This window comes from Apium graveolens, chromosome 8, assembly GCF_009905375.1.
Source record: "Apium graveolens cultivar Ventura chromosome 8, ASM990537v1, whole genome shotgun sequence".
Taxonomy (NCBI): domain Eukaryota; kingdom Viridiplantae; phylum Streptophyta; class Magnoliopsida; order Apiales; family Apiaceae; genus Apium; species Apium graveolens.
The window spans coordinates 5,225,510-5,252,717 of NC_133654.1; the positions used below are offsets into that span (position 1 = coordinate 5,225,510).

The following is a 27,208-nucleotide window of genomic DNA, read 5'->3' on the forward strand; positions in this document are numbered from 1 at the left end:
TACCCGCTAATTAAATCCTTAGACAAATAAACGCTAGATCATTGTATAAGATTTAATTTGTTGATCTTTGTAAAAGGTAGGAACTTTGTTGTTCTTAGATTGTAACCGGTTAATTTATTTACCGGAGTGTAGCAACACCCTTGCGGATTTATATATATATTAATATATATTTCCCCGAATATTTTGTGTTCCTCGTTTTATTGTCCTAAACACTATTCATCTCAAAAACATGAAACCACTAACCGAACACTAAATTATTTATCCGCAAAAAAATTGAAAGAATTTTTTAATTTTGGCGAGTATCGTATTCAACCCTCCTTCTACGATATTTCGGGACCTAACAATATATAATACCAATATAGATTATTTATATATAAACGATTCTATTTTCAGTATTCTCTTTAAAAATTATATATGTACATTTAATTTTTTTATAAAAAAAATTATGTTAAAAATATACGTGATATATTTTTAAACTAAAAAATAATTAATAAATAAGATAATAATCAATTTATGTACTATGCCTAACTTTATATATGAAATTCAATTCTTTAAAATTAACTATATATATAATTAAGTAATCATCTTTTTTTAAGGAATAAAAGTAACTATCTTTAAAATTAAATAAAATATTCATATATCACATTTACTCATAATAAAAAATACACTAAGTACATGCGACAATATAGTCTTGTATGGGTAAATGAAATATTAAAAATAAGGATAGCTAGAGACATAAAATATGTTAAATTTGTCCATGCCATTAGAAGAAAAAAGCTAGGGCTCAAGTAAGTCGAACAAATAAGTGTATCTATCTATCTATCGGTTTATACATACATATAATCGATCGAATAAATCTTGAAGGAAGGAAGATTGATGATATAATTATAATTGTTAGGGTTGGATTGAAGATTAAGATGCAGAAAGACAAGATCGATGATGAGAATAAGTACCAACACAACTCGACAATGTCGTGGGTTGGTAATTTAGATGAAAGTGTTACTGATGAGGATTTGTATGATCATGTTAATCAATTTCCTGGTTTGGTGGTTTAGTGTGAACGTGATCACGACTTTCAAACCAAAAAACTTCTCTCCTCTGCTTTCATCAATTACAGCAATCCCCAACAAGGTATATATATTTAGGATGTTCTGCATTGTTATTCGTAAGTTGATACTCCCACCATCCCTAAAAACAACGTTTTCTATTTGTGTTAGACACGTTTGTTAATACAAAAACGTTTTCTATTTGTATTAGACACGTTTGTTAATACACACTTTTGATTGTTAATATTTTTAGTTTCGTATTAGTATTAAATATAAAATTTTCATTATATTAAATACGAATTCAACAAGATCACTGATGACTATATTTGATCTTATAGATTTCACGTAAATTAATAGTTAATTACTTAGCATGAATAGTGTAAAAAGTCAAAATGGAAAATGTAATATGGGACGGAGGGAGTATATAGCAGTGCTCATCATTTGATACCCCCTTGTCCCTTGTTAGCTATTAGTACAAGTTATTATAATAGTATGTTAACTGCCCATTTTTGTAACTTACTGCTTTCAGCCGCAAATGCTATTAACTACTTGGATTCCACTCTACTTAACAATAAGCCCATCCGGGTTAAGTATTCTCCCTCCCATCAGGATAGTCGGGAGTCTTTTCTTTTTGTCAAGGTAATTAATAACTACTAAGCTACCTTCTTTATGTATTAATTTATCCTCTGTGCATTCTCAGTTTTTTTTTTAATTTTATATTATTTGCAGAATTTGGACAAATCACTTGACAAAACTACCTTGCACGCCATTTTTTCTAAATATGGGAAAATCCTTTTCATCCGAGTATGTACCGATGCTTCTGGCCTCTGCTCAGGCTCTGCCTTCGTTTTTTATAATTGTTTTGCATCTGCTCAGACTGCCATTGAGCATCTAGATGGCGCATTCATTAACAACAAGCGAGTTCAAGTTCATCCAATGCGGCGTTACTATGAACATACAAACCCCGAACTTCTATCTGTCTTAATCTCTTCTGACAGCTCAGCATCCAAATCTCATCTCTGGAATTTCTTTTCCATGTATGGACCCATTGTCAGTGTATCCGAATACACACATCGTAAAGGAGAACGTTTTGGTTTTATCACTTTTGAGAATCCTGAACATGCTGCTGTAGCTGCTCATGATGCACCAAACCATAAGCGTTTTAATCGTGACTTTAAGTTGTCTGGAAAATATGCGGATGCTGCGGATACCTTAGATGAAGACAAAGCTGACCTTAAACAACTGCATGTCAGAAACTTACACCAAGCCATTACTGATTATTCTCTTAAGGCGTTGTTCTTTGAGCATGGGTGCTTATTTTCATGCAAGGTTAGTATTATTGTCTCATTTCGTTGATAGTCTTCTTTGTCACGTGCACTTGTTTGCCCTGTCAGCTGTTTCCTGCTTCTTCATTTTTAAAAATAGACACATCACATTAAATAAATTATTTTTTTTAGAGAAATCGGACTGGTATTGTGCAACTTGCCAACTATTTTTTATTCTAAAGCACCAAATGTAGCGCTAATCACGATAAAGAGAACCTATTATACCTGATGATCTGTCCATTTGCCTCTTAAGACAGTAGGCTGAGAGAGACTGATTGATATTGATCCGGGATATTATTGAGATGAAGCAAAAAGAAAGATAGGAGAGGCGAACTAGGAGTCTGAAGTTTTTTTTGTTGTTGAACTTGGTGATCAATATTATTACTGAGAAAAAGGATGGCAACAAGAAAGATAATAGGGATAGATAGCAGTTTGTTTGGCGATGAGTCTGAACTTAATTGTTTTGTTTCTGTTGAATCTGGTGATGAGTATGGACAAGATTGTAAAACTGTCTTTGAATCTATTAATTATGTTATGCAACTGACCAATTTATATCTATTTTGAAAGAAATACATTGATTTTTATCTGGCTACTTTTTCCTTGAAATATTTTCTCTTGCTTTAAGTTTGTTTCTTCCACATATTAATGATAAATATGCTTTTCTGTCTATGAACAATAGCCTGGTTATTGGTATCAGCAGCAACTTAATTCTGGCGTGAGACTGCCTGCTGGTGCTGGGGCTCCAATTCCAAATACTTTTGTGCCACAACCTTTTCCTGGTATGAGTCCGGGTGCTGGGGCTTCAATGCCAAATTCTTGGTGCGAGGTATGACAAGTTTTAAATAAATATATATAAATTAATCACATTTACAAGCATGTTGTTGATCTGTTCGGGGACACTGTTACATGTTCAATGGTATTTTTAACCTGTCTTTCTAAAATTCAAATGTGAAGTGTCAGATATGAGCCATGTTTGAGGGCCGAACTTGAAATTTTCAAATTTGGGGACACGGGAACACTGCCTATTGTACAAAAACAAAACATTATTTACTAAAAACCAGTATTTTTAATGAATGTAGCAAATATTAATGATGAGAACTTAAAAACTAAGCTACACAGATATTTAGCAAAAAAAAAAACTAAGCATGGTTTTTAAGACTTTGCAAATTAGGCATTTCTTCTCGCAATCTTCTGTTTCTTTCTTTATTCTCTTATCTTTGCTTCTTGCTTATTAAGTACATCTCTCCGCATGTGGTCTTTGAGTTGGTCAAAGCGTCCGTAACTTTTAGCCGCACCCAGAGTGTTCCGTGAATATGTTTTGTGCTATGCTTTTGTACATTTTGTACGTTAATATAATAGTAGAACAAGAATCTGCACTGTTTCAATATTTTTAAGCTTAAAATTTGGAGAGCACACTCTCTGTTCAGTTGTTGGACACGATGATTCTGCACTTTCTATTTTGTTAAAAATGTTTTTGTTAGAACTGCAAAGAAATGTAAGCTTTCGTGAAAATCTTAAGATTCAAAGTTTTTTTTTACGTTGGTTACTGTGGCATATTTTTTTGGTGGCAGATACAAATGGAGAGTCTCTACCCTCGTTTTAACCAGCTATAGCCTGACAATAAGAAGTCAAATTGATGAGGCTAGCTAAAATGGCAAAAAGGTGTTTGGGGCATTGTTGCAATTGGAATTTGCAGCAGCGAATCCTTGATGTTACTAGCATATATTGCTATACCATGTAGGGACATATTTTTGATAGAATAAGTAGCATTACTAATTGCTCGTTAAATTCACATCCGGATCAAACAGAATAGACCAATTTTTTTGAAATTATCAGCACCAACCAAACCGAATTAGCACGGTTCATTCGGTTATTCGGTTTTTATTCGATTGTGCTCGGACCTTGCTCGTTAAATACATATCTCAACTCTCTCTTACCGATAAGTAAATTTCATCTCAAAGACATGGGGGACTTGACTAAAGCTGCTCCAAGTAAACTTGAAAGTCTCAAGATTTGTAGGTAAAACACTTTTTATCACTTTATAAGTCATACTTGTTATTTTGTTTGTAAATCACTGTCTTTATTCTCTGTTTATTAGTCATATTTGTTGTTAATTTATATCTTTAGGTTCTTTTTTATTGAATAAATCTTTTGATTTAAAAGTTCAGGCTTAAATCAGAACTGTTAGAGTATATTATGATGGCTGTTGGTGCTCAAGAGTACACTAAAAAATACAACCTTGATGTGTATGGAATATATTTTCCTTTGGCTAATAACTGGCTATGCACGATTGACTTTCTTCTCGGCTTTTATTTTGAAAGTAAGAGAGGGATGTCTTGTATCAGGAAGATGAGTCAGTACTTTGTGTTTTGAATGATTGTTTTTCTGAATCATAACGACGAGAAACACGCGTTTGGTAAATGACCGATGTGATTTGTAGAGTAAGAGGTTGGCGAATGTTGGTACAAGGTATTGGAACTTGATTTGTGCATAATCATAATAACAACAAGAAGGTAATTACATTAGTGACTTTTGTGAATCTTCTTGTGTTAACTAATTATGAAGCGGTTTATGAGGACAAGGAAAGATGCTTCAAAGAGCGGAAGATGCTAAGAAAATGCTTCATGATTCTCACAACAAATTAGACCAAGATGTTAGTCACTAGGGGAAAAACTATGGTAGAAATACAAAGTCACATCATTAAAGTTGGGGATTAAATGTCATCGAAAATGAATGTGTTGCAAGCAACAGCTGAAGACGTTGGGGATGTAACAGAAGTTATTCTCGATTAACAAAATGAGTTTCTAGGTGGACAATCAGAAGCTGTTGAAGGTCTTCACAGACTAAATGAATTTATGTCTCAAGCACTTCAAGTAAGCAAGGTTATTATGCAACAATTAGCTGAATTTGCATTTGTTTACACTCAAGGATAATGCTCTGTTTTATCTTCCCTTAATACAAATTGTTTTTGAATCTCGGTTAAGTTTAATGTTTGTTACTGAAATTGTCACTGTTGGAATCATAAAAGAAGGGACGATGCTGATAATTTTTAGAAAGGGTTTACCATAACTGTTACATCAACCAATCTACTTGAAATAATGTATGCTAATTGCCATGATTAGGGGTGTACACGGATCGGGTTGGGCGGGTTGGGAGAATTTAGCAACCCAACCCAATTAATTCGGGTTTTTTAAATTTCAACCCAACCCAAACCGTTTAAATTTGTAACCCAAACCAATTTGTATACTTCGGTTTGGTTCGGTTTGGATCGGTTTGATCGGTTTATTAAATATACAAAATTAATATAAAAAATTATAATAAAACATAAGGTTTTAAAGTTTAAAACACTTGAAAATATTTCAAAACAATATTACAATCCTCCATATTGAATAGTCTTAAACATCTAATTTTCGACATCAAAAAATTTAATAATATTGCTTATGCTTTATATATTGGAATGAATCATAAATGCAAAAAATATAACACTAATCAAACATCTATTGTTGTTACGAAATAAACTATAAACACGGAGGTTATAAGTTACATTTAGAGTTAGAGATATATGGATCTATGTAAATGACCTAAACATAATTTTGGATTAACTTATTAGCATGTACATATAAATTTTAATCGGGTTGGGTTGGATTGGTTTAAAATTATCGAAAACCATATCCAACCCAATTAAATCGGGTTGACATTTTTTCAACCCAACTATATATCGGGTTGAAAAAAATCGGTTTGGTTCGGCCGAAATAGGGTCGGTTCGGTTTGGATTGGTCGGGTTGGCCAAACCGTGTACACCCCTAGCCATGATGGTCCAACCGTTCACTATAAACTCCTATGCTTTTAACTGTCGGCAAAACGTAGAAAGCAATTTAGACAAACAAGCAATTGAAAGAGATATATAACTGGTTATTTACTCTGACGTGGTAGTATCATTCCTTTATTGATGTTTGAGTATCTACGAAAGGCGTCTTCTTGAAAAATATGAGAATTTGCTTCTGTGCTGCAATTTCTGTCGACATAAATCAGAAGCCAAAAAACTTTTCTGCTCATTGAAACTAACTGTTGTAAGAGTCATGCCCAGATTGTCTGAGGAGTGAAGATAGTACGAAATTTTGGCATCCATGAAGTAGAAATTCATCCAGCGGCATTGTGGCAAGTGCTGTAGAAGAATTTTCATTTGACATTCTGTCAGATACTTGTAAGTTTTACTGAAAGTGTCCAAATTTGATACGGACGAACGTTCGTTTCTGATTTATTAAACTATGAAGAAGCAAGGTTTGTTTGAAATTTCGTAAATTGAATGAATAGCTGTGGTGGAAGTAGTGTGGAGCTTTAAATTAAGCACCATGTAACTATTACAATTAAAAAGCTTGATGACAGAGAAAGAAATGATTCAAAAGAATCAACTAGGTAAACTTTATTTATCTAGAAAATCAGCATATATACCAAAAATGTGAGTGTACATAGAGCTCTCAAACTCATTTCCTAGCCATTGTAACTGATTTTCTACCATATCACATCATATTGCACTTGAGTTGGGCTATTATCCACTTTCCCTGGGTCTGAGTCCACACAAATTGAACTGGGTTAGGCTTGAACTGATTGTTGTTAAGCCTAGTAAGGTGTAAAAATAATGTATCAGAAACTGAGTTTTTGAACATGAGATGGGTGGAATGGGAAAAATCTTTGTTAAGTGAGTGCTAGAAATCTTGAAAGTGGAAGAGGAAAAACGCAAGGCATGTGGACTCAAACATATAAACAAGATCAGGGATGTTCTGTTTGAACTTCAATATTTAGCGAATTGTACTGTTATCATTGAGCATTCAATCTCTATTAGACATTAGTACAATGTCACCAGTATTGTCACAAAAGAAGAGACAACATATGTGCTGATGGTAGGTTGTTTGGAATCAGCAAGGTCCCTAAGAAAATTAATGTACAAATTTTTACTCCAACGCAGTCTTATTTCTCCAGTGATTTTCTTTTTCTTTTCTGCTTCCTTTTCTGTTAAGATAAAAACATAAGCCTAAAATATTTACTTTGAAACCAATTTGGTTTACTAAAACTTCCCTGCAAGTCATGTATGAGGATGCTTCTATTCCTGCTTTAATTTTAAAGTTCGAATCTCATGCTATAATCGAATGATATGAAGGATCATAGAACAATGAACAGGATGGAACTTCCATAATAATTTCCACACTAGTTTCGCTTCGATGGCACTATCATGTTATTGCTAGCTAGTTTTGCTCACTGGAACCTGCTTGTCATGTTTACCGAGTGGATCATCCTCCAACTTCTAGATAACTGTTTTAATCATTTGCAGCATATATACTGGCTCAAGTGAAGAACTTCCGATTCTAGATGATATTTCAGCAGATACGCTATTCATCACAATCTGTAGAACTCAATAACAAAGGAACTAATGTCAAAAGACTTTTACAACACATACTAAATTTCTCTCATAAACCTGAAACATTTTATTAAGCAGTATGTCATACACTGACCTGAACCCGGTTTTGATATTACAGGGGAGAGCCTTGTCTGCATCCCATCATACATTTCTTTCCTGTATTTGAATTTGAACTTCAGAGGACAGATAACACGAAAGCATCACCATACAATCTTTCAGAAATTGTGCAACATAAGACCAGGTATCTTCAAACTTCTGTGCAATATGATTTCTATATTTGTTTTTAGCAACTTGTCTAACTCTTGCATTTATATATATTTCCTATAATGATTTTAAATACGTTAAGATCAAACCTGAGATTTCATGGTTCCTCAAAGAGGTTGAGATTATTGAATCACCAGCTTCTGAATACTCTTTTTCATATATTGAGATCCTCCCCTCAGCTGTTTCAATGCAGATTCCATCTAGAGAAAAAAGGTAAAGTTGCTTTGAATTACATGTCACAGCAAAAATGTAGTGTACTAGTGCATAAGAGTACACATGATCTGCATCTAATCTCAAGTTAATTGGTTACACATATTTGACAAGGGTAGCTTGCTTTTAATTATCATCAAGAATTACTATCCATAACTCTAGAGTTTGGCATCTCATGAGCATATAAATGCGGAGAAGAGAGATCAATCAAACCACGATGACATATATATTTGGTTGTTCTCATCTTCACTGATACTAAATTGCAGCTTCATATATATGCACATGCACCTCCTTCTCAAGGGGAAATCATGTAAGTGGATCTCAGATGCCCTTTTCAACAATGCCATGGATTTGGCGCCTCGTCTCAGTCCTCATCAGGAACGTAATCGCTCATATCAGAATATCTCCACATTCGCAAAAAGAACGACATATAGTCACTTTTGCAATGTTACAAAATAGGATCTGCAGGACAAAATTATGAGAAAGAAAAGTCGGGAGACAGTAAATTTAAAGTTTCATTCCCCTTGACATCTTGTACTAACAGTAAAACTCAAAAAAGTCCTGCAATTTTGTTATTCGACTGCGCTCAAGAACATCTAGAGTTATAACAAACATTACAAAGTACTCATTAAAATGCAGGTTCCATTAAGCTGCAAAGCATTTGTCCTAATCGTGAATTTCGTATTTATCTACAGATTAAAGCCATAAGATAATCAAGTGAAGTTTGATATGTGCATTTTTTTTCATCAATTCCAGGCACAGAACGAGGAACTACTACAACAGCTCAAATTTTCATAGAGCATTGTTTTTTGCCAAATAAAATGCATATATTGAAAATGAAGTTTGCAAGTCGGGTCAATTTGGATGACTTCGTTAATCAGAAGAAGTATGCAAAAGGTAGTAAGAAAAGTAATATCATTTCTTTCCAGCGTTTCTTCTGAACAGTTTAAGCAAGTTCAATGCTATGAAAAATGATAATAGCCATTCTTATAATATAGCACCAAAATGTGCTTTTTGGTATTAAAATAGCACTCATACTCCAATTTTAGTTATATTTTACAACCAAATAATTTCATATTTAGTTAAGGTTTTATTCAACTCATTCACTTTATTTTAAATTGAACCTCTTTGCATTCCATTATTAGTTATTTGATGATGGGAAAAGACCGACTATACTATGGTCTCAAATTATTTATCAATATATAATCATGCACTGGAGTTGAGTTTTATAATTTTAGTCCTATATTATAACTATAAGACTAAATATAACTATATAGTTGAAAAGTTAAAAAAACTGTTAAATTGTATAATATTATAGGTTAAAAGGAAGAAAAATGCTGGAAACGGCATATATTGTTACAAATTTTTTTCCCAAATCTTTTATAAATACTAACTTTCCTCGGACTAATATGGGATTCGAGGGATCCCGCTTGCATTCATATACGCCTACGAATTAAATTTCAACAAGTGTCATGTCATATCATTTTTAAAAAAAAATACAAATTTTGGATTACCTAACATTATTTAAAATAAAACATCTCCAAATTAAACTATATTGTAAGGTAAATCTCTACAAAGCATTAACACCACATTTAGAAGCTTGCTTCTTACTGTAAAACTTGTTCGGAGAAATCAGAAAATGTCATCTAAACATTGTATAAGTCTAGATTTGTGTCAATATATGCTATATAGCTACATTCGACTGAGATGATGTGGTTGATTATTAGAGTATCACAATTATACTTGGGTCAAAAACATGAACATTATAAAAAAACTAGTACCTTGCCCTTGCTAGGCATCCCAAAAAAAATTCATACATTTTTATTATTAAAATTATAAAATTTCGACCAAATTATTAAGTAAAATGTAAGTTAAGGACATATGTGGTTGTACATGTATAATGAAATGGATTGTACGGGTAATTACTATAATAAAATATAATCAACATTTATGGACGTGATAATATTAGAAACTAAGCCATCCATTCATAAAACTTGAAAAATACATTAAATTACCATTTTTACCAAATAAAACTAACTAACACTATAATACTCTCTAAAAAAATCTAGTATGAAAAATAAAATTCCACTATAATATCTTCGGCTTCAAGATATCAAATATCCAACATTTTTTATTTGTTAAACTTATAAAAAAAATAATTTAAAAATGTGCCATTGTTTAGAAAAAGCTTAGCATCATGCATGTAACATAAAATATATCAACAAATTTTAACATTGAAAACAATGAAGAATTCGAACCAAAATAATACTCCCTCCGTCCCTAAAAACGTTTCCTATTTGTGTTGGACACGTTTGCCAATACACACTTTTGATTGTTAATATCTTTAAATTCGTATTAGTATTAAATATAAAAATTTCACTGTATTAAAGTACTCATAAATACGAATCCAACGAGATCACTCATGACTATGTTTGATATTATAGATTAGACGTAAATTAGTAGTCAACCGCTTACCGTGAACAGTACCGAAAGTCAAATTAGGCAACGTTTAACGGAACGGAGGGAGTATTGACTAATTGATCACCATTAGGCGGAGTACTAGCAACACCTAATTCAAAATATTCAGCTAATGTAAATTTTTATTTCAAAGAAAAAAGTATGATCTTAGCAGCAAGCCAGCAATGTAGACACTATTTATTAAAACATGTCCGGATATAATTTCAAACAAAGACATCTGTCTCTGATCTTTGACCAAGAGACTGACGGTTTCTTGGTGAAAACCTGAAAAATGACAGATTCAGAATGTCACTATTTTCGAGAAATATTTTCAAAAAATTGTGTTTCAGAGTTTGCATAGAATCTGGGCAAAGGTTTGTGATTACACTACAAGAAAAAAGTCTATAGACATCACTACAGTATGCTGTTTCCCAACCGATGTTGATGTCGGTGATGTCTATTCTAGACATCGGTGAATACCCGATGTCTATACTGGATTAGACATCGATTTTAGTTAAAAAACAGATGTCTATGTGTTGATTATTAAAACAAAATGCTATAAGTAAATTATTTAATAACTAAATTACACCTAATTAAACATGTTAAACATATCATGAGCTATGTTTTTTGTCACAAAAACATCGATTTTAGTGAAAAACACTGATGTCTATGTGATGATTTTTCACAAAAAATGCTATAACAAAATTATTTAATAACTAAATTACACCTATTAAAACATATTAAACATATATTGAGCTATGTTTTTTGTTACAAAAACATCGATAATTTTGACAGAGGTGATGTAAAATGGCATATTAAACATCTGTTTCTTTAATAAAAGGTGATGTCTAATTAAGCGTATAAACATCAGTTTTTTCTAGAATGAAGTGATGTCTATGTATCCTTTAGACTTGAACATATTAGTTTTTCACATCAGTTATTTCCCTTAAACTGATGTACATTGCGTTTTTTGACATCAGTTTTGTTTGGTTAAAAGTGATGTACATTATCTTTTTTGACATCAGCTTTTCTTAATTAAAAGTGATGTGTAAGAAATTTATAGACCAAATTGTGTAAAGTTTTACATCACTAATTTTCTAAAAAAGCGATGTACTCATTACTAATAGACATTTGTTATAAATAAAACCGATGTCCTTTACTACATAACCAAAACTAAAACATTGGAAAACACGCATCCATACAAATCTAACCAGTCAATCATTCATACATTTAACCATTCAATCATCCGAAAACCACCAACACCAACCCCATCATCTGCATCAATCATCCAAAAATCACCAACACCAACCCCATCATCTGCATCAATCATTCAAAAACTACAGAATCTACATTACCAAATGTACAACCCCCAGCATTTGCAAACCTATACAGCAACCCCAGTATTTATACACTTACATTCTTGCTACACAGAACCGTCTAAATTACCAAATGTACGACTACGCAAAAGAAAAGACCTTGAGTACAAGAATTGATCAGATATGCTCTTGGATGAACTGCAGAGCCTCAATGCGAACTTCATCTAGCTGTTCAATGCTGTAACACGATCGAGTCTTGGCCAACCACTACAAATTCGAAACAAACAAAATTCAGTACATGAATGAAAAGTAACCATATCGAAAAGTAACCATATCTCAGTATATAGCAAACTGGAAGCGTCAAGGTAATACCTTTTTAGCAAAATTCAACTTGTCATCATCGATAATTTCTTTCATGTATCGCATTATTACATACGCACATTCAATCCCACCGGGTTGTTTGGGAGATCCCTATTTCATTAATTAAAAGACAAATCAGGCATGTCAAATAAATCATATATATTAAGCACAAATATTAGGTACTCGATCTATTGTACTTACACTAAGAAACTTTGCCTTGGCCATCTTGTTGCCCCTGCCGGTTTCAGAGTTGTAACTTTTCAAAGCCCTGCATAAAAAACATAAAATCTCATATAATGTACAGAAATGAACATGCAATTATACCAAACTGTTACGTTAATAAAAATTTACCTTGATAACGCCTTTTCTAGTTCTGAAAATTGTGTCGGGTGAGGTAGTGGATTCAGAATATATATTTCCCCTTCCCAGATAACGACCAAAATCCAATGCATACTATTTTCATAAAAAAACAAAGACAGATAGGACACATCACATAGAAATTTGTACTGTACTATCCATGTTTTTAATTTTCAGTATTACAATAAGTACTTACTTCTGATTATGCGGAAGAAAGAATAGGCGATCTGGGTTACCCTCTCTCAACCGGTTTAAAATGTATGCTTCAAAATCAGCATTCACGTGATATGTGGATCCGGGGTCAATAAAAGCAAATGTCTCCGCCAGTTCTGGTATTTCACTAATCTCAGAATGCAAGTGCCTATCGAAAGAGTGCTGATGTTAAAATGCAAGTTCTGGAAAATTACAAACATTAAAAAAAATGATCATTAAAAAGAAAAAAAAGGTAACTTACGCCATGTAACTTGCAACTACTGCTTGGCCCAACATTTCAAACTCCAATAAAGACACAACATTCTCATGCAACAAATAAATTGTTTTTTCATGTCCAAACACATTCGGCTCACATCGAACCTGGATACTGACCCCGGTAGTTTTCATCCAAGTTGTTGCATGTTTATACAACAGCTTAAAGCCCTTTGGCACTTTCGCACCTGGCTTTGCTTGAAGAAATTGTGCCTTCAAATCCTGCAACCCGTCATTCTTTTTTATTTTTTCAGCACTTGTTCGGGGCCTTTCTTTTTTCTGCACCTGATGATAATATAAAACCAAAATAAAATGTACATACCACTTAATTTTTAATATCTTGAAATGAACAATTTAATTTCAAAATTCAGACAATATTATACATATATATATATTATTCATTATACCGCAACATTTGTGTAGCTAATTAATTCCTCAGGCCATGCCAAAAAAGATCCTAGAGCATCGCGGACAGTCATCATGTCATCACCACGTGTCTCAGCTGGAAGCAAGGCATCTGGTTTTATGAGGCCATCAACGGAGACACATTGATGTCCAATTGGTATATCAACTCCATGTACCAAATCAGTTAAATTATCCTCGCGAGGATATACCATACCAAATGCAACCTTATTCTCAAGTCTCTCGACAGATAGCTCACAAGATCGTTGGGCCTATAATATTTAAATAAACAAAATTAAAAAATTAAGGTAACAATGATTTACCTTAGTAAGATAAATGACAAGGTTGCTCACAAAATTAAAATAACTTACGTGACTTCCAGGAGGTGAAGGCCTAGTTGGGCCATCTGTAAAAACACAGTCATCATCTTCATATACCAACACAACTCCTCTTGCAGGTGGTGGATTTGACTTCATTTCTTTATCCTTTTCCGGATCGAAACTTGCCTTTTCAGATGGCATTGGAGAGTGAAAAGTACCTCCACTTTCGATCACTGACTTCAAGCGATCAATCTCTGCCTCGAGAGCTTGCGTTTTTTTTTCAAGCAGTTCATCCCTTTGTCGATCACGGGCCATCAACTCTGCCTTTGTGATTCGAAGCTTTGGCTCTCTTGGCAAATTAAAGTATTATTTTGGAGTGATGTACCCTCCAACAGCCCGAACCCTCCCAGAATGCTCACGACTCTCCAAAGCCGTTGTCAGAACATCTTCAGCACCAGAAAACTGAATCTCACCCTTCTTCTTTTTTTCCAACAATGCGTTCTGTTAACAAGAAAATAAATTAACCAAAATGGAGTTAACTAGTTTTCAATAAAAGATAAATAATAATTATTTCGCATAATTGTAATCAGTATAATTAAAGACCAATTAACTAAAACATTGACAGGGGTCCTATTTATACTGATTCGCCTACTTTACTGATTTATGTCGTCCTAATTTTACTGATTCGCCTACTTTAATGTAATTTAACCAAAATTAAAACTTACAATTTTATCGCATACAACAGCCAAATCTTCATCGACCTCTTCGACCTCTTGTCCGTTTTTCCGCTTACGAGCCTTTTGCTAAAAAATCGCTCTATCCGGTTCTTCTCCCGGATTCAACCTTCCTTTTTTTATCTGTTACAAATAAAATAAAATACAGTAATACAAATAACTCCAGGGCTAAAAAATGTAGGACTCTAATTTATTATGGACTGACCTATTATAAATTAAATACAGTTATACAATTAAATGAACTTTTCTTACCTCATCTTCTTTTAAACCGATGTACCCCTTTCTTGACAACCGGTGATGATATTTTCTCTTAGACACTCTTTCACTTTGTGTGTCATGAATTTCCTAAAAACATGTCACAAGATTACAAAAATTACAACAGACGATGCAAAAAAATCACCAAATCATATATTACAGAATTAAAACATACCTTCCACTTAGAATCAGTCCTCTGTCTCACAAACCTTTTCCAGGTTGCCTTACTAACATAGCCATAGCCTCTTGGCGGCTTACTCAGCTTCTTCTTTTCTCCAATAAATGGTAGCACATACTTTCTCGTCAAATCAGTCTTAAACTGTCGCCATTTAGAGCCTGCTGACTTTAGGACCATGTTTTCAATTTCTGGTTTAACTTTGAAGGTAGCCTGAAAAAATACAAGTTCACAAAATCATAACAGGAAAAACTTATATTCAAGATCTATATTTGATAATAATTTTTTACAATTGATCTAGTACCTGGAGATCTAACCAAAGCTTTGATTTTAATTCAGGGTCTACATTTGGCCACGTAGGAATGTCGATTGGAATCATAGTCCTAGCCAACATACCAATGTAAGACTGCAAACGGGCTCTAGTTTCCCCATTAGGAATTCCCCATTCATTGGCAGTGACTTTAACTTTCTTCCCGCGAGCTTTCTTGACAATCACTTTGTACATTGCGCATACGCCTCGCTTACCCCCAGACTTCCTTGTAGCAGTATTAGTTGTAGTATTTGTCTGTTCTGAGTTAGTCGGTTGAGATTCCGATGCATGCCCTTCATTGTTTTCATCATTGTTCGGAACATCCTCCAGCCGCTTGGGGCTTCCACCGCTAAGATTCTGTGATGCAGTCTTTTCTGATTGCTTTCGCATTTGCTTTTTTGGTGCCATTCTTTCCTCTTCCTCTAATCTAAAAAATTAACTAATATTTAACAGATTAGAACAACTACACAGTTCATGGTATAATGTCTAACAGATATGCAGAAAATTAAACAAAATTCTCATTTAATTGTCAAGAAAAATTACAGATAGACTTCTATAACTACATTGAAAAATTACAAGAAAACAGAGATCACAAGCTACATTACAAATAACAAGAAAAATTACAAATAACAAGAAAAATTACAAATAAGGAGAATATATAGCTAGACTCCTATAACTTTTTGACCCATATACCCTCAATATTTTCTCTTCTATTACAAACACTTGCATCATCAATTTTAGCAGGGTCACATGTAGGGATATTAGAACAGAATGGGGGAGGGTTCCAGGAGGTGTCTTCAGGAGCATCTTCATTGTAAACATCATGATAGTCTCGAGTTGTCGCCGATAACACAACGGACCAATTAGCATCAACTGGATCCTCAATATAAAATACTTGGTTGACTTGGTCAACAGAGACATATTTGTCCTTTTTGTGACCTGGTCGATTGAAGTTGACAAGGGTGAAACCAAGATCATCGGACTTGACACCTTTGTTACTTGCTGCCCATGTACATAAAAACAGAGGGGCCTTGAATGCGTGGTAGTCTAATTCCCATATTTCCCTGATCACCCCATAAAATTTTAAATCACTCTCTATAGGATTCATGTCCTTAGCACTAGAGAATTGGACTGTCCTTGCAACTAATGACACACCACTATTCTGAACTACCCTTGCATTATCTCGATCCTTTGTGTGGTATCGGACCCCTTCAACAGCATAACTTTCGTAAGTCAAAACTGAAAATGAAGGTTTCCCAGCAAACCATCTTATAGTTTCAGATACGGCTTCCGCATTCTCCCTCATTTCTGTACTGACCTACATATAATTTATTGATGCATATAAGTGGCTACAAATTTAAAAACACGACATATAAAAATAAAAAAGAAGGAAAAATAATGTAAACCAACTTTTTGTTCAAACCAATCGGCAAATTGTCGATTGTGCTCTCCCAATAGCCACTGTACACTCTTCTTTTTCCCTCGATAAATCTCTTCCAAATATTTTTTATGCAACCTGAAATTACTTACATCAAATTCGACTAAACTATACCAAATACAACTTTAACAATTATATGTATACTTTTTATGTTTTACTTACATAACATATGGTTCCACTTCCGAATTATTACGAAGAACTGAAAGATGAGCCTCATCTCGTTCTTTTTCCGCAACTGACTTCATAGTCACACCACCGATTGGACCGGAAATTTTTTCTTCATCTTTCGGAAGACCGGTTGTTCTACTACTCCCGCTATAGAACTCACTGCAAAATTCTATTGACTCTTCTTTGAGGTAACCTTCAGCTATAGAACCTTCTGGATATAATCGGTTTCTTACATAACTCTTCAATATTTTATTAAAGCGTTCAAATAGAAACATCCATCTATAAAAAACCGGTCCACATAATCGCAGTTCCCTTACTAGGTGGACCATAAGATGTATCATAACATCAAAAAATGACGGAGGGAATATCTTCTCTAACTCACACAGGGTCAATATCACATCTGCTTGTAATTTATTCAACTTTGACACATCTACAACTTTGTTGCACAGAGAGTTGAAGAAAAAACACAATCTTATGATACTAACCCTAACATTTTTCGGAAGCACTGAACGAATGCAAACAGGTAGTAGTTGTTGGAGAAGGATATGGCAGTCATGGGACTTTAAACCATACAACTTCATATCAATCATCGATACACAATTTCTTATATTTGAAGCATGTCCGTATGGAAGTTTCATGTCGTACAATGATGCCAATATTATTTGTTTTTCTTTCCGGGAGAGAGTATAAGGGGCAGGAGGTAGGTATGTTCTTTTCTCACCTACTTCTGGAGCTAAATCAGGCCGTATTCCCATGTCAACCAAATCAAGACGCGAGGCAAGGCTGTCTTTACTCTTGAATTTCATGTGTAGAAGTGTCCCAAATATATTATCACACACGTTCTTTTCGACGTGCATGACATCTAAATAATGTCGAACATGGTGAAACTTCCAATACTCTAACTCAAAAAAAACTGACTGTTTTTTCCATGGAGACTCCACCTTTTTTGGCTTCCCCCCCTTTCCAAAACTGAACCTAAGTTGCTGTTGTTGCCCCAACACTTCCTCTCCGCTAAGTGGTTCAGGTGCACAACCAAATTCTTGTTCTCCATTAAAAGCTGTCCTTTGTCTCCTATACGGATGATAAAGATCTAAATACCGACGATGTCCTTGGTAGCTCATTTTTCTACTACGACTTAGATATTTAGCCACGGTCTGATCACCGCATACTGGACATGCCCTATAACTCTTATTAACGTACCCCGACAAATTTCCATATCCCGGAAAATCATTTATTGTCCACATCAAGATTGCCTTTAGAGTGAAAAAGGATTTGGTATGAGCATCGTACACGTTTGGTTCACCTTCCTCCCACAATTTTTTTAAATCGTCGATCAGTGGCTGGAGATATACGTCAATATCATTACCAGGCTCTTGTGGGCCTGAAATTAATGTTGTTAACATCATAAACTTCCTCTTCATGCATAACCATGGAGGAAGATTATATGTTACTAACATAACTGGCCAGCAGCTGTACCGATTATTTAATCCATTGTTGTGTGGATTTATACCATCGGCCGCTAATCCTAAACGTATATTTCTTGCCTCGCTACCAAACTCAGGCCACCTACAATCTACATTTCTCCAAGAAGGAGAATCAGAGGGGTGACGCATCTTTCCATCTTTGGATCGATTATTTGCATGCCAACTCATTAATTCAGCAGTAGATGAAGATTTAAACATTCTTTTAAATCTGGGGATTATCGGAAAATACCACATAACCTTAGCTGGCACATTTACCCTAACTTGACCATCTTTCCCAACTTTCCAGCGAGAGAGATGGCATTTGGGACACTCGGAAGAAGACTCGAGAATTGGACCCCTGTATAATACGCAGTCATTTGGACAAGCGTGGAATTTAATATACTCGAGGCCTAAATCAGTCAATGTTTTCTTGGCTTCATACATATTAGACGGAAGCAGATTATCTTTAGGAAGAATTGATCCAATTGATTGAAGCAGATCAGTAAAAGCTTTATCGGAAACTCCAAACCTAGCCTTCCAATTATGTCATTTTAAGACCGACTCCAGTTTAGTACACTCACTTCCCTCAAACAGAGGTTGTTCTGCATCGGCAACAAACCTCTTAAAGTTATCTGACTCTTTATCGCAATCTTCCCTACTATAGGCTGCTTCACACACGTTAGATGTTTCTGAAATTGGTATGGGCTTCGAGGGAGGACAAGTACTACCAACAGATGACCTAGTACTATTATCATGGTTTTCTCCATGCCAAATCCAATTAGAATATCCTAAACTAAACCCTGATTCATAAAGATGACCTCTGATTATATTCATAGAAAACTTTTTGAAGTTAGAGCAGTGTGCACAAGGACAAGGAATTTTCTTGGGGTTTTTAGCATTTTCCTCGGCAAATATCAAGAAGTTTTCAACACCAATTTCATACTGTAGAGAATCCCTATCGGCTTTTATCCAAGACCTATCCATTTAAAACCACCTGGTATGTCACTAAAAAATTCAGTATAAGGCTTATATTTATTTTATAAGCCTAATATTTATTTTAGAAGTCTAACTTGATTTTAAGTATGACATCCACACATAGGGCAGACTATAAACGACATAAGAAAACTGAGAATTCATATTATACATAATGCATATTATACATTTTAATGTTATATATTTTATTATAATATGATATGAATCGATTTGTAATGCATTACGTAATTCATATTATACATTTAATTATAGTACTAGTACTATATATTAACTAGTCATTCGGTACTTAATGTATAATCACTATATAATTAACCATAGTATAATAGTCAGATCACAGATGCAGATTATCAAATTATAAATATACTATTTTCAACTAAACACTTGCATACACAATCACTAAATTAACCACACACTTGCATCCAAAATTCAGAACACGACTACATTTAAATATAACATACTAATACCAAAATGAATTTTCCTGCACATAATTACAAATAAAACAAAACTGAGATTTCATATAATACATAATGCATATTATACACAACACATAGATCAACATAAGAACCAACTGCATAGCACATAGACAAAAAACACACTATCAAAACTAACAAAACAAATCAAATGTATAAGCGTACAAAACAGAGTTGGAGAAGAAAACTCACCGAAGATCGAAAAATCAAACAACACTAATGTCCTGCAAAAACAAATCACAACATTACAAACAAATGAAAACCTAATTTACAAAAATAAAAAAAATAAACAAAAATATAAATGTACAACTAAAAAATCCAAATTACCTAAAACTTTAAATCTTTTTCTCAGATTAGGTCCTGTATACAACAAGAAGAAAAGTATTAGCAACAAGATTTGACACTAAATTAATAAAAAAATAAGGGTTTCGAATTAGAAAAAACCCCAATTTACAAAATTAGGGTTTTGAATTCAAAAATCCTCAACTTTTAAAACTGGTCTTCATGCAGAGAAGACCAGTTCGATTCAAGAAGATACAACACTTACCGAAGTAGAGAGGTTAAACGAAAGAGGCTTAACGGAGAGATTCAGAGCGGAGAGAGGTTCAGAGAGAGAGAGAGAGAGGTTCCAGAGACAGGTTCGAGAGAGAGAGAGAGAGAGGTTCGAGAGAGAGAGAGAGGTTCGAGAGATTATGATGGTGAGATGATGGCCGGAGTTCAGAGAGATTGTGAGGGGAGAGAGGTGAGAGAGAGAGAGAGGGGTTCGAGAGAGAGAGACAGGTTTGAGAGAGAGAGAGTTTTATGTTTTTTAGTTTTTAGTTTTTTTGTTTTGATTTTGTGTCTGAAGATTGATTTTTGGGGGGAACCAAAATTTGGTTAAGGGGGGAGAATTTTGGGATTGGGGGAATGTAGAACTAAACTGAATGAAATTTCACTAACAGGGGAAGAAATGGTGGGCGCGAATTTTATTTTTTTTTTTGGTGAATTTTAGACATCGGTTTAATTATAACCGATGTCTACAAAGAACAAAGACATCACAAAAATACGGGGTGATGTCAATACTCTTTTTAATATCAGTGGCAAAGTTAACCGATGTCTAATGTGTGATGTTTATTGACATTATTCTTGTAGTGTTAGATAATTATAGTTAACTCTCTAGTTAATCTTGGCCTAACACCATTCCTGCTCCTTAATCAAAGTCAAAACGATTAAGGCAACTATAAAATATTGAACATTGATGAGTAACTGATCATTCTAAAATCCTGAGTCTTTTGTTTGCTGAACTATCATGCCGATTGCTGAGTAACTAGTCACTCTAAAATCTCTAGAGTCGTCCGTTTGGTGAGATACTGTGCTGAGTGACTAGTTCTCTAAGAAAGCCCAACTAGATCTTCATTATTTCTAACAAACATTGATCTAGCTAAGACATTAAATTTTGAAGGAGATATACCAGGAATGTTCGGTTCATTTAAATATACCAAGTTCCAAAAACTCATCATCACTTCAACAAGTCAAGATTGCAGTAAAAAGAGAAGAAGAGAATCATGCATGTATTATGTATACACAATTGTATTGTCTGTATATTATATAATGGTACAACAAGGTATTGACAAAAATTACTGATCACATTGTTCCAAATGCTTACAGTTGTGTGTCCAGGCATAGAAAAAAAACAATCTACTTTCAATTATTTTCAACCTTTTTATATAAAGTCACGTGAACATGCATGCAACTGTCCATTGCTGATGAGCCTTTGACAAATTTGGGAGAAACATGACCGGTAAAAGAGTCAATAACATTATTAACAATTATCAATAATGATAATAATATGATCCTTTCATCCCAAGACAAACGAATGATGTAACCATCTATTCACGGAAATTTTCGAGCATAGTTTTAACGCGAAAACTTGATATGAATGTAGGTGCACATGTCACTCTTCCCGCTCTTAAGTTATTTAGTTTTTGAGTTTGGCTTATATGCAGTAATTTTCGCCAACACTGTGATTTGTCAACAATTGATTGCCGTGTGAATTGAGTTCCATAACTATGAAAGATACTCTTCAGTTAAACCGTTACTCGAAGTAGCCTAGCTCATAGGGAGGGGCTGTCTGATAGTAATAATACAGATGAATCCAGATGTTCTTTTTCATATATAGTAAGTATATATATTCAATGGTTTGTGGGTTAAAAAAAAAAAGACCAACCTGTACTACAGACAGGACCAGCTCTCTGTCTCAAGGACATGAACAAAGATAAAAGTAATAGTAATAAAATGAAATGAAAATTTTAGAAAACTTTTAAACTTATAGATTTTATGAATTATCACAATCATGCATACATATGATGAAAACAATTATGAACAGTCTTTGTCTGGTCTCAGAGCAGCCAACTTTCTCTCTATTGTCATCCATCTTGATCATCTTCTTTATCCATCAAAAACTTTCATGCATCTATCAAAAGAAAAAGGTATTCATCCATGTTTGTAGTATTGTACTAACAGAGTTATATGAATCGTTTAACAATATGAATTAAGTTTCCTCACAAACTATTATTCCTGTTAGCAATTGACTGTTAATGAGACCAAAAGAATATAAGTAGAGGGAGAGGGAGAGAGGGAGAGAGGGAGAGAGGGAGAGAGAGAGAGAGATAGAGAGAGAGGGAGAGAGGGAGAGAGAGAGAGAGAGAGATAGAGAGAGAGAGAGAGAGAGAGAGAGAGAGAGAGAGGGGTTCTGGACTTCTGGAATGAACCTTTACCTTAAGAATCTTTTGCTGCATATTTCTATCATCATTTATAGCTGACGACTTTGACATAGTTATTGTAAAAGACACCACAGATCTATGATCAGTTCCATGCATTACAGTTATTGTGCTACTAAAAAAAGAAATGATCGTTAGAAAGATAGATTTGCTCCAAAACGGAACACTTGTGTCTACATATATATCTCTGTGCTGGTATTCAAACTTTAGTTGTTGATCAGTTTTTTCACATATATACTGTATGATTTACTTTGTTGCCACTGATGAGCAACATTTACAAACACGGTAACACAAATTTAACTTGAATCAGAACATTGAAGTTAGTACGAATACTGTTTTGTGAAAGGAACACTGACTAAAAATTATGTACAAAATTAAATGTGAAAAGTACCTGAACAGTTAGGCTTGGTCTGTACTTCTTTCCACAGAAAACATCTTTTACAGCTCACTTTCAAACTTAAGAAACTGTATTTTACTTTCAAATATGCCATCAAGTCACACACATATATATATATATACATATGCACATCACAGTGACTTTTTAGCGTGATAACAGAAAATACTATTAGTCTATGAAAATGTTCTGCACTTTTTAAAATAGTGTCGAACAATTATTTTTACTATTTTCATCCCACGTATATAATTACCGGAAATGATCTCGCAATTTTGCAGATTATTAACATATATAATGGGATAATAAAACTAGCCCTGCGTAATATTATGTTTCTGTTAGCATCTACTATTTAATTAGTTTAACTTGCACACAAAAATTAATGAAATATTAATGATCCATAATCTGGTTTTTTGAACCACTTAAACTCATTACAAGCTTACAAATAAAAATAGTACTCAACTAGCTATAGCTCACCACACACAAAATTTATTAGCTGCATACTAGCTACTACATTGCTTTTATTATGATGATCTTCACTCACTTCTATTCTTAAACACACATGCTCGATCTACTCAAGCTATGGCTAATAAAACCAATAAAACTTATTAAAACAGTTCTAATTAAGTGAAAGAAAATAACTAATCAAAATGCTGATGATGAGAACTCGGCTGGGCAGCTGCTAGCCATGAGCATGACCAAAAGATAAGGCCATTAGCAGAATTGCAGCTTCCTTTTCGTCTTGCGGAAACACGGTGTAGAAAGACAAGTTCTTGCTCAAACTCAAAAAGAAATCCTCAAGACAAAGCTTCTTCTTGTCCTGATGAGATGAAGTTGCGGCCATTTTGCCTTGGTTCTTGAATTTCGAAACAACTGATGATGATCCCTTAAGTATGCTTGATTTTTTAGTTTTATCTTTTTGTGGAGTCTTGTTTTTCTTGATCAGTGCTGCTGGTTTTATGTCGGTCCTAGTACTTGTCCCATTTGCAGCTGCAGCTGCTGCCATGGCCCTTCTTGCCTTTCGTTGTCGAATTCCGCATGCGTTACAGAGTGACTGTTAAAAAAGTAAATAAAAATATAGTGAGTGGAAAATATTGGTTTGTCAATCTGTAACACTTTACACATACATACATAATTTGTAATATGAATTATGAATTTACACTATTAATTAATAGATACTATAGTAATTAATTTGAAATTTAGGGTTTAGAAGATGACTTGGAAAACAGCAGAATAATTACCTTAGGTCCTTGTGGTCCACTTCTCCACAAGGGTGTCTTTGTAGTGTTGCAATCAGAGCAAACCCTAACTGGGTGGTTGATATTACTGATCATGGTGTTTGAAGATGTAGTGTTACTGGTGTTATCAGTTTCCATATCATCAGAAATTGGTTGCTTTTGATCTTGAAGCTTAAGGGACCTCGAGCTGATCATCCTTGGAGTGTTTCCATCCGTAGGATCAGTGTTATTCATCTTATGCATCAAACTCATCTCTGAAGAGATCCACTTAACTTGAAACTTAGTATTACTGATCTTCTGATGATCATTAGTATAAGCATCTTCTTTTTTCCAGATAGAGAATTTGAGTCCATTGTCACTACTCTCATTCTCTAGATTCTCACATGATCCACCATTCGAACCAAAATCATCATTGACCTGATTAAAAAATCGAAGACAATTATTAGATGATCAAATATAATAATACATGTCAGAAGATCAAGAATATTTATTCTTTTATCAAGTTCTCAAAACTACAAAAGACATGATCATGTACCTGATCCAGCTGAATCTGTGGTTGTTGGAGCTCTTTATGGTAATATGATCCACTATACTCTTGATTAAGATCGTTTATCGAACTGAAAAAATCTCGAGTCGAGAGAGAAGCAGAAGACGAATCATGATTAGTTTCGGCATCATGATAAACAATTGGAGAGCTAAAAAGAACATGCTCTTGAAGATTGGAAGAGTATTGTGAAGAATAATTTTGATAAGTTGAAGTCATGAGGGCTTGTGATCCACTTTGATCAGCAAAGATGGCCTAGGAAGCTAATGGAATAGGGTTCAAATGATTTAAAGGAGTTTGTAAGGAAATGATCAGAGGGCCTAGGATACACATTCCCGTGACTCCTTGACACTTAATAATAACAAAAAACCTATATAAAGACAAACCAGAAATAAACTAGAAGACTGGCCTGAATGCTGCCACAGCCACTCTATAATCTGAGCGAACCCTATCTAAAACAATTAAGGTGTGCTTATGAATTTTTTTAATTAATATCTTACTGCGATAAGATAATCATTGATAAGAAATATAATATGCTGATTGTAGAGCATGTGGCAGGCACAAGACCTTATAAGAAACACAAACATTGATAAAAGTTGTCAAATTGGATTATATATAAAGATGCCTAATTTTTTTTCTCTGAGTTATGTATTAGAGCCTAGTGCTATTGATCATTGATATAAGTTTGGTAGGCTAATTTAATTGGGCTATGTATGAAGAAGGGTCTTTCTATAAAAAAACTAATTCTTGTGATTTTTTGACTCATTTAATTTTTATTAGTAAAATTATAATATTTGTAGTTGTGATTGCATAATCAATCAAAATTTTACACACTTGCATGTATATACGATCCTCAACATTTTTAAATATTTTGGAACTATTTCCTCCGTCCCATTTTACACTACAAGAAAATAAAGTTAAATGCAACTGCGTAAATACAACCGGGACCAAATTCAACTGTATATAGTTATAATTAAGGGTGCGGCTAAATACAACTGTTTGCACTTGTATAAAAATGGTTGTATTAGAGCGGTCGAATTTAGAAATAAATATGACCGCGTAAATACAACCGCGAACCGTTGAATATAGCCGCCACCCCTAAATACAACCGGAATCCGTTGAATTTAGCCCCGCCCAAAAAAATGGAGGGAAGCATCCCGCCAATTAGATTGTTTGTCCTCTTAAATACAACCGGAATCAGTTGAATTTAGCCGCTTTTTAATTCAATCGAAAACGGTTGAATTTAGCCGCTTCTTATTTCAACCGAAAACGGTTGAATTTAGCATATTCATTTTAGCAACCCTGCTGCTTCTACTTTCCAACAGCCGCAATTCTCCCTCTTCTCTCATTTTTCTCCCTTCTTCTACCCATTTTGCATTTATGTAATCATCCTTAATCATCAAGTAAGTAAAATTATTAATTTTCATTTCTTTTTGTGTGTTATAAATTTTGTATATCATTGTTTGTTATATAATTGCATACCTGTTGTATATGTTAAATTTGTTGATCAATATTAAGTAATTGTCCTTTACTAATTTTGTATATCATTGTTTATTGTATAATTGCATACCTTTTGTATATCTTAGATTTGTTGATCAATATTAAGTAATTGTCTTTTACTAATTTTATTAATAGCATGGTATATAGTGTAATATGTTGATATTGTTTTTTTGACAAGTAATATGTTGATATTGTTAGTGGTTAATAATTACATATATGTGCACATTTGTAGATGGAATCTGATCGTTGTTGGATTGGTCGTAGTCGATTTAATGAGGCAAAATATTTAACGGAAGAATATAAAGCCGGTATAGATCGTTTCAATAAATTTGCTATAGAACATAGTGAATAAGAAGATAATGGTCTTATTAGATGTCCGTGCCAAGATTGTAGAAATAAGTATTTTAAGAAGCCTAATATCGTGAAAATTGATTTGTACCGACATGGTATCATGCAATGGTATACTAGATGGGATTGTCATGGGGAGAAAGTTATGCCACAAGTCGAGGTTGGAACGAGTTCTGGATACAGAGATGATGACATGTATGATGCACATGATGATAATTAGGATAATTTTCAGGATTGCGAGAATTTTGAGGAAGAACCGAACGAAACAGCAAAAATATTTTACAAGATGGTGAATACCGCTTCTGAACCAATCTATCTAAACAATGTCAATTTTACAACATTGGAGTTCTCAATGAAGTTGCTTGAGTGGAAAAATAAGCATAATTACAGTAATAATGGTTTTGATGACTTGTTTCATCTCATTGGATTAGTATTGCCTGATGATCATAAATTGCTCGAGAAGTACTACACCATGCGAAAGATG

General features: G+C 33.9%; 3 protein-coding genes and 1 long non-coding RNA gene across 6 annotated transcripts; 2 read left to right on the forward strand and 2 right to left on the reverse strand.

Annotated features, from left to right (window-relative positions):
* The first annotated feature begins 754 nt into the window (after nucleotides 1–754).
* LOC141677046 (polyadenylate-binding protein 4-like) lies at nucleotides 755–5,316 on the forward strand. Of its 3 annotated transcripts, none has more exons than XM_074482781.1 (6): nucleotides 755–1,131; nucleotides 1,576–1,685; nucleotides 1,776–2,375; nucleotides 3,051–3,197; nucleotides 3,943–4,390; nucleotides 4,535–5,316. In XM_074482781.1, exons 3-5 carry the CDS (start codon nucleotides 1,983–1,985, stop codon nucleotides 3,982–3,984), a joined length of 582 nt encoding a protein of 193 aa, XP_074338882.1. In that variant the 5' UTR covers nucleotides 755–1,131; nucleotides 1,576–1,685; nucleotides 1,776–1,982; the 3' UTR covers nucleotides 3,985–4,390; nucleotides 4,535–5,316. The 3 variants fall into 3 exon arrangements, with proteins under 3 accessions (XP_074338882.1, XP_074338881.1, XP_074338883.1); XM_074482780.1 differs by having other exon boundaries at nucleotides 4,540–5,316; XM_074482782.1 differs by lacking the exon at nucleotides 1,576–1,685 and having other exon boundaries at nucleotides 755–1,165; nucleotides 1,923–2,375; nucleotides 4,540–5,316.
* A 718-nt stretch (nucleotides 5,317–6,034) lies between these two features.
* LOC141678371 (uncharacterized) lies at nucleotides 6,035–9,089 on the forward strand. Its single transcript, XR_012557711.1, has 3 exons — nucleotides 6,035–6,575; nucleotides 7,906–8,028; nucleotides 8,528–9,089. It is a non-coding gene; the product is annotated as an uncharacterized LOC141678371 (long non-coding RNA).
* A 3,122-nt stretch (nucleotides 9,090–12,211) lies between these two features.
* Nucleotides 12,212–14,253, reverse strand: LOC141679184 (uncharacterized). Its single transcript, XM_074485689.1, has 3 exons — nucleotides 13,990–14,253; nucleotides 13,624–13,890; nucleotides 12,212–12,301 (listed from the first exon to the last, which is right to left on the reverse strand). Exons 1-3 carry the CDS (start codon nucleotides 14,251–14,253, stop codon nucleotides 12,212–12,214), a joined length of 621 nt encoding a protein of 206 aa, XP_074341790.1.
* A 9,235-nt stretch (nucleotides 14,254–23,488) lies between these two features.
* LOC141678592 (uncharacterized) lies at nucleotides 23,489–25,262 on the reverse strand. The gene is made up of 3 exons (XM_074484934.1): nucleotides 24,868–25,262; nucleotides 24,336–24,749; nucleotides 23,489–24,148 (listed from the first exon to the last, which is right to left on the reverse strand). The coding sequence occupies exons 1-3, from the start codon at nucleotides 25,093–25,095 to the stop codon at nucleotides 23,777–23,779; spliced, it is 1,014 nt and encodes a 337-aa protein (XP_074341035.1). The 5' UTR covers nucleotides 25,096–25,262; the 3' UTR covers nucleotides 23,489–23,776.
* Nucleotides 25,263–27,208: the final 1,946 nt, after the last annotated feature.